Source organism: Lepus europaeus, chromosome X (assembly GCF_033115175.1).
Source record: "Lepus europaeus isolate LE1 chromosome X, mLepTim1.pri, whole genome shotgun sequence".
NCBI lineage: Eukaryota > Metazoa > Chordata > Mammalia > Lagomorpha > Leporidae > Lepus > Lepus europaeus.
The window spans coordinates 112,283,218-112,295,987 of record NC_084850.1 but is presented as its reverse complement, the minus strand read 5'-3'; the positions used below and the strand labels follow the sequence as shown (position 1 = coordinate 112,295,987).

At 37.1% G+C, this 12,770-nt stretch overlaps 1 protein-coding gene across 1 annotated transcript in view; it reads left to right on the top strand.

Annotated features, from left to right (window-relative positions):
* The window catches only part of CFAP47 (cilia and flagella associated protein 47), a 380,737-nt gene that overhangs the window by 239,791 nt on the left and 128,176 nt on the right, over positions 1 to 12,770 (top strand). Inside the window, exon 49 of the mRNA XM_062183128.1 lies at positions 6,648 to 6,759. Coding sequence (XP_062039112.1) covers positions 6,648 to 6,759 — 112 coding nt within the window. The remainder of the gene's footprint in view (positions 1 to 6,647; positions 6,760 to 12,770) is intronic.

Here is a 12,770-nt window from a genome sequence, read left to right as displayed (position 1 = left end):
ATACAGTTCAGTCCTGAAAGGGTTAAATAGAAACCCTAATATATTATTGTTTCTAACCATCCATCCCACATTACAGTGCTTGAAAACAAAGGCAAAAGGCTGGCACAGAAATTCACACACAGTTGTTCAGTACTCATCAGAAACACAGCTGCTTTTGAAATCAAAGTAACCTGGTTAATAATTGAAGAGCATTTTGTTTCAAAAAGGACCCTCCCTCCCCTGCGGATTTTCTGATTTCCATGACTAGTTAGGCTAGTTCTCAAAAACGGTGTTGGACATTTTCTGTGAGGGCACAGCGGGCACCAGTCTCATTAAAAACAAAAGCAAAACCAGTTACGACCACAAGTAAGTCGGTGCAGTGACAAGGGACAAGTATTTCACCAATGAACTCATACACTGAGGATGCCTGTAGTTGCCACAGTTTAAGCAAAGTCAGCAGCAGGTTAAATATTATACTAGTGTTCAACTCTGACATCATTCAAAGTACAAAGGGCATTTTACATTAAAGTCTGCAGCTCGCCTTCCCAGTCTGTGTGGTACATTTAATGGAATGGATACAATGGCTTGGCTCACAGCTCAGCATCCATGCATATTTGTAGAAATTCCATAGGATTGTGAGAGCCTAAGATACACTTCTGAAATCTCACTTTAAAAGAAAAAAAAGAACTTGTCCTCCAACTAGTCTTTTGCCCCTCCCTCTCTTGTTGCAGTTTTTGTGATTAATGCAAACTTCTACGATGTTACAGTGACTACAGTGTCAGTGGGCAATAGGAATTTTTCAACTCTGTTATAATCTTATGAGACTACCATTGCATATGTTGTCCATTGTTCACCAAAACATAGTTATGCAGCATGACTGTAGCTATACACTTAGGAATACAGGAAACATGGAACTTCTAGAAGGGTAGAACAAGGAGGTTTGCAAATCAGTTCTTCCTAAAAGCAGTGAAAACACTGACAAAAATAGTCAAAACCAAAATTTTCAGAAATCTGGAAATTCAAAAAAAAAGTCTTAATCTGAGAAATATACATCAAACAGAAACTCAGTCCTTGTAAGATCAGGATGGTTTATGGCCCATCCCTATCTTACTCTCCTCAGTTGTGCATTCCCATAGGTGTAGTACCTGTGAAAACCAACAGCCTTGCAACTGAGAGAATAGAAAGGTGTTATGGATCACAATTTGACTTTTCACAGAGTCCTCTAGCAACACCTCACTAGCAAAGTGTTGTCATTATTTGTCTTGTCTCAGAGTTTTCTCTGATAGAAAAGATCCAATCTTTAGAACGTTTTTCAAAAACATTCACCAGCAATAGTTAATACTGGAGATGTCTGAAGCTGTAATAATAATAGTAGCAAATAAGAAAAACTTGAAAAGAAGATATGGAATATGAGAGAATTAATGAATTTTTTAAAACCCTTCATGGTTGCCATATGATATTGGAATTGACCCCCTAAAATATGTACCAATATGTGGCCCCTTAAGGTTCCCCAGAGGTCGAGTCTGGGGTGCCACGTATGTTTTCGAAACTTGGGGTGCCATACAATATCGCCATATGCTTATTAATCCCCAATTTAGAGAAGAATTCTAAATACCAGCATAAATAAACAAGGCAGTACATTTTAAGCTTTTATTTAGTGCAAAAGATGCATAGGAGAGTGAGCTTTATCTATGAGAGAGGGGTAAATCTGGGTTCATACCAAGTACCAGGAACCAGCCACTTGGAGGAGCATCTAGGCCAGGAAGTCTAGGGCCGGTGGCCCGAAGGCCACATGCCCTGGAGGAGCAGGGCTACAGCCAGCCCCCTCCTGGCAAGAAGCCAGGGAAAAGAAGAGCCTAGACTCACCATGTCCCAGGCATTTGTGTCCCAGGCATTTAACCCACTTCCAAAGGGGAGTGGTTAATTAACCTGATTGGCCGGTGGTCACACAGGAGTGTGGTGAAGGTATCAGGTAGGGCATGAGGTCACACAGGGGTGTGGCGAAGGCATGATCTTCCAGCTCACAAACCTAATCAATTTTAACCTGTATGCCTGCTTACTTCACTCTGACATAACCCTAGTAATCAAGCAAGGAACATATTTATATAGGGTTGTGTGCATGCACAAGAAAGAACTGAGAGGTTCTCGGCTTTTCATATCTGGCTGACATAGACTGGAAATTAAGAATAAGGAAGAGTTTTAAATTACCCGAATGCTAAAGGCATGCTGTACATATATAGTGTTCCATGGCAAAGGGTGGAAAATTTATTCATTTGAGGCATTTAAAGAAACCTGTGACAAAATGTTGCTGACAACTAATCTATCTGGCTAAGCATAGACTTCAGTGGGCACAAACTATAGTGAATGCAGGCTTTAAAGAATTGGTCCAGAAAAGTCTCTAAATCAGCAAAGAATAAAAGCAGAAGAGAAAAAAAAACCTTGAGGTAATAATGATCTGATTTCCAGAGTGAGTATCTTGCCTTATATAAAATGTAGAAATTTTAACAGCAACAAAAAATTGTGAGGCAAAGAAGAGGGAAACAGAGAAACCAGAAAGTATGGCTCATCCACCACACACACACACACACAAAGAAAGCAATTGACATAACCTGCCTTTGAGGAGAGCCACATGTTAGATATCTAGACTAAAACCTTAAATTAAGCCTTTATATATGTATTTCATACACTGAAAGCAATCTTGTTTGAAGAATTAATGAAATCTATGACAAGAATATTTCATGGGCCAGTATTGCAGCATAGCAGATAAAGTTGCTGCCTGCAATGCCAGCATCCCATATGGGCACTGGTTCATATACCAGCTGTTTCATTTGTGATGCACCTCCTTGCTAATATGCATGAAAAAGCTGGAGAAGATGGCCAAAGTGTTTGGGCCCCTGCCACCCACGTGGGAGACCCAGATGAAGTTCCTGGCTCCTGGATTCTGGCTTCAGCCTAGCCCAGCCCAGGCCACTGTGGCCATTTGGGGAGTGAACTAGTGGGATGGAGGATCTCTCCTTTTCTGTGACTCTACCTCTCTCCCTATAACTCTGCCTTTCAAATACATAAATAAATATTTTTTTTAAATTATACATAGTAGAGACAATGTGATGTTTTGATACATGTATACTTTGTAAAATGTCTAATCAGGATAAATATATCTATATCCTCAAACATTTTGCCTTTTTTATGGTTAAAACAAAAATTCTATCATCTGATTTCTTTTAATAGTGAAAGATTTACCACATTAACATTATACCATTACCCTGTTGTACCTCAGAACACTGTGACTTCTTATTCCTAACTAGCTGTAACTTGGTACCTATTCATTAACCATTACCAATATATAAATATTAAAACAAAAAAAGAAAATGAATTCTGGAGTTGAAAACACAATAAATGAAAGTAACAGTTCATTACTTGGCCTCAGCAGTAGACTGAAGCTGACAGAAGAGGAATAATTGAACATGAATGTAAGTCAGTATAAACTATCCCATCTGAGGTAGAGCAAAAAATAAAAAAAATTAAGAGAACATCAGAGATCTGTGTAACTGCGTTGAGCATAACCAACATATAGCTTACAGTGGTAGTAGATAAGAAGAGAAAGAGAAGGAAGCAGAAAAAAAAATCAAAGAAAGTTGAAAAATGCTCCAGATTTGATGAAAAACAATAGTGTATAAATTCAAGCTCAATCAACTTGAAATTTATATAATCAAAGAGATCTACACCTAGACACATCATAATCAAACAATTTAAAGACAATGACAAGAGAAAATCATCAAAGGGAAAAGTGGTTAGTCAGACAAGAAAGTCTCAATAAGATCAACAGCAGATTTCTTGTAAGAAAACATTGAGGTAAGAAGGATGTATTGACATTTTCAAAATGAAGAATGACAAAGCCTGTCAACTATGAATTCAACATAAAACAATAGACATAAACTAAGAACATTTGTTTTTAGAAGATTTTTTTTCTCCAAGGAGTGCTAAAGGAAATCCTTCAAGTTGATGTAAAATTGACAGTAGAAGGTAACTTCACATGATGAAAGCAGAGCTCCAATAAAGATAACTACATAAGTGAATAGAGTGTATAGGATAAATGTATGCTCTTTGAAACTCTTTCCTCTATGTCATTTAAAAGAAAGCTGAAAATCAAAAATTATACAAATGTATAAATTGGCTTAAAATACATATGGATGTAATTAGTCTGAAAATAATAGCACACAGGAGGATGAAAGAAATGGAGCATCTGCAGCAAAGTTTGTCTATACTATTGGAATTGAGTTAGAATTAATCCAAAGTACATTATTTTAAAATGAGATGGTAATTATAATCTCCAGGACAACAACTTAGAAATTAACTAAAAATTAGAGTTAAAAATGCAAAAAGGAATTAAAATAACACATTAAACATAGCTTGAAATATGACAGTAATGGAGGATTAAAGAAACAAAGATGACATAGGATATATAGAAAACTAGTAGGAAAATCATCGACAAAAATATTCTTGTCCACATTATATTATATGAAGGTACTTCAAAAAGTTTGTAGAAAAATAGAATTTAAAGATGTTTATTTTGGTGCAAAAACATTATGAAATCCATGCACAATTATTTTCATAATATGCATTTTCTCTAAGCTTTCTGAAGACTTTTCATATGTAAATTGATTAAACACTCAAATGAAACATCAGAGATTGGAAGAATGGATTTGAGAAGAAAAAGATTCAGTTCTAATCTACTTACAGGACACACACTTCCAACAAATGAAGAACAAAAACTTTCTACTTCTCACTATGAGATTAATATTTTTACCACTAAATCCACACAAAGGCATCATGGAAGAGGAACATAACAGACCTATTTCCTTTAGATTATAGACACAACTAATCTCAACAAAATGTCAGCATACTGAATCCAGAAACACATAAAAAGGAATGTACATACTTTCCCTCATATTTTTGATATCTGATGGTTTCTGGAAAAGAGAATTAAAAAGCAGTTATCAGCAAGATATGGAAAAAATAGGACCCTTATACACTGATGTTGGGAATATAAATAGGTACAGTCATTATGGAAAGCTTCATGGAATCTCCTCCAAAATTACAAAAATAACTACCATATGATTTAATAATTATATTTATGAGCTTAGATGCAAAGTATGTAGAAGACACATGGTTGTGTTAATTGCACCATTATTCAGAGTGTTAATATATGGAATCAACCTAAATCTCCATCAACAGATGAATAGATTAAAAAAAAGTACTATTATACATGGAATATTATTCAGCCTTAGAGGAAAATCTTGTTAGTGAAAAAATCCAGGCACACACATGCAAACACTACTTGAACTCAATTTTATTTGGAATGTAAAATAGGTGAACTCATTGAAATTAAGAGTAGAGTGATAGTTACTGGGAACCAGGATGGGAAGGAGGTGGAATTTGGGAAATGTTGGTTGAAGGATACAAAATTTTGGTTAGATAGAAATAAATTCCTATTGAATATATTATGTAACATGATGACTATAGCTAAGAACAATATATTGTTTCCTTGAAAAATGCTGAGTGTGGATTTTAATTGTTCTCATTACAACAACATTGATGACTATGTGAGCTAATGTATATTTTAATTACCTCAATTTAGCCACTGAAAAATGCATATTTCAAAACATGTACCTAATAGATATGTACAATTTTATTTGTCAATTTAAAATAAGTAATTTTTTAAAAACAAAAATTTGATAAGCTAAATGATTTTTTAAAAAGCCACAGACAAGGGACCACATACTGTATGATTCCCTAGAAATTATCTATTGTAGGAAAATATATAGCGACACATTGTAGATTATTGTTTGCCTGGGCTACAAGGAGTGCTGTGATACAGTACTCAATAAACTGAAAGTTGGATATGGAAAGGGTTATAATAAAATGCTGCTTAAATATTCTTTGTATGATATATTAACGATGATGTGTAAATTCATTCAAATTTGTCATTTTGTATATCAAATTGCTTAAAGAAAATTATATATGACCTATAAAAGATATTCTGTTTCTAAGCATCAGTGTTTTTTTTTAATGCTATGTTTATTTGAAAAGGAGAGTTACAGAGGGAAAGAAAGAGACACAGCAAGAGAGATCTTCCAACCCTTGCTTCTCCCCAAATGACCGCAAAAACCAGGGCTGGGTCAGATCAAAGCCAAGAGCTGAGAACTCCATCCAGGTTTCCCACATGGCAGGCAGGGGCCCAAGTTTTTGGGCCATCTTATGTGGCTTTCGAAGGCACTTTAGCAGGGGAGCTGGATCAGAAGCTAAGAAGCCTGGACTCCAACCAGTGCTTATATGGGATGCTACTATCATAGGCAGCAGCTTAACTTGCTGATCCCCAAGGTAGATCCCAGCATAATGATCTTGATGAAGTAGCAACAGAAAATAAAAATTGTTCCTTTGTAAGAACCGGTTTTTTGGGGGAGGTTCCATTTTTTTCATAGATCTTAGAATTTTTTCTTCTACTATATGTAGTATATTTTTGGCTTGCTTTTCATTTAAAAGTGAATACTCTTAATTGAAGAATTTGAATTAAATTTTAGATTTTTCTATGATTTTGCATGTTACAGTGTATTAGTGCACAGAAAGATTTCATGTTGACGCTCATGTTACCCAATTTTCTTTTATAGGTAACTTCAGATCTTCCAATAGTGTGGGGAAAGCAACAAATCACCATAGACCCAGATAATGTAGTTCCATACGTTCTACACATATGCCCTTGGAAACGTGGTGTATTCAAAGGTATCAAATCTATTAAAATATTATTGTTAAGTAGCATACACTAAGGTGGAAACATTATATAAATAAATGGCCATAAGGGAAATTTAATTTTATGAGGAGTCTTCCAAACATTTATGGAAAACAAATATTATAAAAAACCTATGCATCATTTTCAAACTTTTTTGTAACAAAATAAACACGTGCTTTGATTTATTTTTCCACAAACTTTTTACAATCACCTTGTACATTTTGACTATTAGCTTTCTAAATAATCAAACTTTAGGGTTATATATTATATACCTAATACTATATTATCCACTTATTTGTGGAATGAATTATTATAAGTAGAAATACTTAGTTAAGGGTATTTGAATTTAAAATTTGATAAATACTTTTATACATACCTATTTATGAACCTGATAGTATCTGTAAAATCTCTGTTTACAGATATGGGCATTATAAAAAAATCTACATATACTTCATGGATATATGAAAAATAAATTAAAGTTTTGTTATGCGTGAAGTTTTCTTCCTTTGTCTCTAATAAAGTATTCCTTTATAAAAATTATCCCAATGGTCGCTGAAGGGAATTGCTTACTTGGGAATGGAAATGAGAGGTATTCCTCCATGTAATTTGAAGGGAGGGATGTCAGAAATGTAAAGAAAAATGACTAAAATTAAGGAGCTATGTTTCATCAAATAAATAAGTTGTCCTATTTTGGGAAGAATTAAATGCCACACTGGTAGATAGATATTACAGAAGAAATCATTATAATGTAGGTAAGTGAACACAGCATTAGAACAATGGAAAGCATACACATAGTAAAAGTCTTTGACTCCCTGGAAGTACTAGCCTGAAATTCCTATGTATCTCAATAAAAAAAAATCTTTAAAAGAAAAGTCTATAACTAGCAGAAAGGCCGTACTGTTATTACAAAGAGGAAAGTACAGAGAATAGACTGGATACGAGTATTAACAAGCAGAAGGGAAGTTTGAGAATGCCATCACAGTGAACTAATTATTAACACTGTAATAGAATATACTGTTGGGAGAACCCACCTGCCAATCCTCACTCCCTACTTCTAGTGTGCTAAAACTCAAATGTCAACACCACAATAGTTGACAGTACCTTCTGGAATCTTCCCAGCACTTTCGAGAAGTTTTGCTTTATACAGCTCATTAATAAATCTCCATGTAACAAGTAGATTTGTGCTATAATCACTTTACAGACCCTATTACATGCACTTCAGAGAAGTAATATGTTTCACTATTTTATCAGATAATCCAAATGTGAATTGTTTTATAGAAATTTAAATTTTGGGTATCATTTTAATTGTCAATGGTAATCTTAACAGTTGGTCGATTTTGCTTAGTTGTGGGTGTTTTTTATTTTTAACTAGTCTTTCTTAAAAAACAGTTCCTCCAGAATATTCATGATTATTTATCCAGCAGTGGCAGAGTATATGGGGAAGAATGATCACCTGGTGAGCAAGGAAGCCAGGAAAACTACAGGGAACACACTCGGATTTGGTCATGGCACCTGACCCTGGCAACCTAATCCAATCCAATCACTTCCCAAGCCTCCACTCTAATCCATGAACCCTTAGCATTAATCCATTAACTGTTAAGAAGACTTTGGGAGTTAAACATCCATGTGTATTTGGGAAGCCAAGTATGGTTTAATCCATAAAAACATGCCTCTTCCTTGCAAAATCATTTGTTGATTTTGGCACTTTGTGAGACCATAAAATTTTGATACCTATTTTCCCTAACCATATATGGACTTTAACACATGCTGCATCAGGGTGACTCAGAACCTTGATCAAGTGTCTCTTCTGTTTGGTTGGAGATAGAATATAGGTTGTTAATTATTTTTAATATTTCTTTTTTTTTTTTTGACAGGCAGAGTGGACAGTGAGAGAGAGAGAGAGAGACAGAGAGAAAGGTCTTCCTTTGCCGTTGGTTCACCCTCTAATGGCCGCCGCGGTAGCGCGCTGCGGCCGGCGCACCGCGCTGTTCCGATGGCAGGAGCCAGGTGCTTCTCCTGGTCTCCCATGGGGTGCAGAGCCCAAACACTTGGGCCATCCTCCACTGCACTCCCTGGCCACAGCAGAGAGCTGGCCTGGAAGAGGGGCAACCGGGACAGGATCGGTGCCCCGACCGGGACTAGAACCTGGTGTGCCGGCGCTATTTTTAATATTTCTATTAAATACAAAGATGATTGTGATATTTTAGAGATTTATTTATTTATTTTAAAGTCAGAATAACACAGAGAGGGAGAGAGAGAGAGATCTTCCATTCTCTGGTTCACTCCCCAAATGGCAACAACAGCCAGGACTGGGCCAGGCCAAAGCCAGGAGCCAGGAGCTTCTTCCAGATCTCCCAAGTAAGAGGCGGGGGCTCAAGTACTTGGGCCATCTTCCATTAATTTTCCCAAGCCATTCACAGGGAGATGAATTGGAAGTGGAGCAGCCAGGACTTGAACCAGTGTCCATATGTGCCCAGATGGCAGCTTAACCTGCTATGCCACAATGCTGGCCCCAGTGAAGGGAAATATTAATCCCCATATCTGGGATTTGAGGGGGCTTCAAAGATGACAATTGGTTTGATCTGGACCTTGAGAGATTAAACCGGGATTTGTCAGCTAATATGGATGAAGAGGACATCCCAGCAGAGAAAACAACCTTATAAAAACACAGAGAAAACAGTTTACATAAATGAAAAAAAATGAATATGTTGGCATGTGTGGGGACTAGGGAATGCAGAGTTACATACAGTAAAAAATGCAGGCAGACTTTTTAGGGCAGAGTTCTGTATTCTTATTGCAATGGGAGTCACTGAATATTTCTGAAGTGGCAAGAGGCATAAGTCAAGTAGTGGTTTAGAAAGGAAAATCTGAAAATAATATATAAAACAGATGTAAAGAGACAGTTGGGGCAGTGATCTGGGAAATCATTTAGGAATCTTTAATAATATTCCAGGTAATCCTTTCTTAATATTTGTTTGAGGCTTACTCCCAAAAGTAGACCCTCAGACAAGAGTATACATGCAAGTAATTAATCCAAAAAGTAATTTTAAGAAGCACTGAGAGAATGGTGAAATAAAATACTATAGGGGAACCTCAAAAAAAGTAAGCTTGTTGGGGCAGGTGTTATGGCACAGCAATTTAAGCTTGTACTTGGAATGCCCACATCTCATCTGGAAGTGATTGGCTGGGTCCAAGCTACTCCATGACTCCAATCCAGCTTCCTGCTAATGTGCCTGGGAGGCAGCAGAAGGTGACCCTAGTACTTGGGTTCTTTCCACCCATGTGGGTGTTCCAGATGGAATTACTGGCTCCTAGCTTTGGCCTGGCCTAGCTTTGGATGTTGAGGGCATTTGGGGAATGAACCAGGGTAGAAAGATCTCTCTCTTTGTCTCTCCCTCTCTGTCACTTTGCCTTTAAGTAAATAAATCTTTGAAAAAAAATAACAATTATCAAATCACTGATGAACACTATAGAAGCTCACTGGAGATACTCAGAAAGATTGTTACAGTAAAGGGCAAGTGGTATTTTATCCACTAACTGCTGTCCATAATTGATTGAAGTTTGCCCTTAGGACAAATTTCTATAGCATTGGATTCCCACAAGCAAGACCTGTAGGAAACAACTAGTGTGTGTGGGAATTCTCTGCTGAGAATTTAGTGGAACACTGGTAGCACATACTAACATTGGTGTCATATCGTATATATTCGTAGGGAGAAATTTTGAGAAATAAATGAATTTGATTTTTTTACAGCAAGTTGCTGTGAGCTACAATTGTGTTCTAGGTGTGCTAATATGGAAATTTATTTTTGAATGTTTTTTTGGCTATAGAGCAAAAAAATGAAGATTGACTATTCTAAATGAGAGTTCAGAACAGACAAAACTATGTCAGTATTAGGGGGTTAGGAAGCAGGAAAGTTTCAAGAGAAATAAAAAGGCAAAATGATGCTATATCAGGTTGAGTTTCCAGGGACTCAGACTCTGAGATGGGCAAGTAGTGTGCAGGACATTTATTAGGGAATGTATTCTGATTAAGACCTGTGGAAAGAAAAATAAGAGTATATTGGCCAGAGAGAGAAGCTAAGCTTTTGAGGCAAGCTCAATAAAGGCTTTAGCCAACCCATCAAAGTCTTGAAAGCTGGGCTGGCCCTTTGGAGTTGTTTGTTTTGAGTTGGGAGAAGGAGCCTAGACCTTCCCGGTGCTGTGCTGATTAGTCATTGAGAGTAGGCTACATGTGCAAGAAATTTTGACCCCACAGGGTGAGGCTTTTTTTTTTTTTCTTTTTAAAGCAAGGCAGTGTCTAAAGATGGCTGACTTGATGCTCATCTACCAGCATCATTTTCAGTAGCCACAGGAGTCCTGGAAACATATGTAATCATAGTGTACACCTCAGCAGCTCCGGTTGTTGAAAACAATATGAAACTATAAAGGAGAAAAGAGAGTCCAATATACTTCTTATACTAAGCAACTCTAAGGAAGCTGATATCATAAACTGTGAAAAGGAAGCAATCAGGATAGACTTAATGGTTAAGAGAGAAAATTTAGTTCATTCTTAACTTGAAAGACACTGTTTTTAACTAATTATTTTTTCATTTTATTTAAAAGAGAGACAGAGATCTTCTATCAGCTGGTTCACTCCCCAAATACCAGCAAAAGTCAAGCCGGAGCCAGGCTGAAGCCAGGAGCCTGGAACTCCATCCAGGTCTTCCACAAGGAGGACAGGATCTCCTAATACTTGCCATTACCTGCTCTCTCACAGAGTGTGCATTAGCTAGAAGCTGGAGTGGACATAGGGCAGAAATCTAAATACAGGCACTCTGATGTGGGATGAGGGCATCCTCAGGCCAAACACCTGAACCTCAAAATTATTTTTTTGTGTCCATGGATTTTGGAAAATAGAAAATATTGAAACAGTCGGCTTTTTTCAATGGAAAAAAGGAAACCTTAAAGAAAAAGAACAAACTAAGCAAAACCCAACATGTTTGAACTTGCAGAATTAATATGTTAATGATTGGATGCATTAAAACTTGATGGCAGGGCCGGCACTAGGGCTTAGTGAGCTAAGCCTCTGCCTTCGGCACCAGCATCCAATATGGGCACTGATCCTAGTCCTGGCTGTGCCTCTTTTGATCCAGCTCTCTGCTATGGCCTGGGAAAGCAGTAGATAATGGTCCAAGTCCTTGGGCCCCTCACCCACATGGGAGACCCAGAAGAAGCTGCTGGCTCCTTGCTTTGGATTTGCCCAGCTCTGGCCATTGCGACCATTTGGGGAGGGAACCAGGGGAGGGAAGACCTCTCTCTCTGTCGCTGCCTCTCTCTGTAACTCTACCTCTCAAGTAAATAAATAAAATCTTTAAAAAAAAAAGTGATGGCTTGGGGCCTGCATTGTGGCACAGCTGGTTAAGCTGCTTCTTGCAATGCCAGCATCCCACATGAATGCTGGTTCAAATCCCAGCTGCTCTACTTACAATCCAGCTCCCTGCTAAGGTGCCTGGGAAAGTAGTGGAGGATGGCCTGAGAGCTTGGGCCCCTGCACCTGTGTAGGAGACCTAGATGGAGTTCCAGGCTGCAAGTTTTTTGCTGCCCAGTCCCAGTTGTTGGGGAGTGAACTAACTGATAGAAAATCTCTCTCTCTCTCTCTCTCTCTCTCCCTCCCTCCCTTCCTCTCTCTCTCTCTCTTTCTCTCTGCCTTTTAAATTAATAAATAATGTTTTTAAAAGACTTGATGACTTAAGTCTCTTTTTAACAATTACAAAATGATTTCTCTAGGTAAATATTCAAATGCAAAAAGCTAATATTAAAGTCTACTATTACAAGATTAGAGTATAACAAACTATAGAAGCACAGTAATGCTTGCTACTTATTTGCAGTAGTGAAATATGCAACTGTATTTGTTTATCTTAGGTATAAGCTCTTTATTTTTCCCACAAGACTAATATTTACATGAAGATTAGTATACTTTAGTGGTTACCATGAACTTATTAACAATAATTCTTATATTTATTTT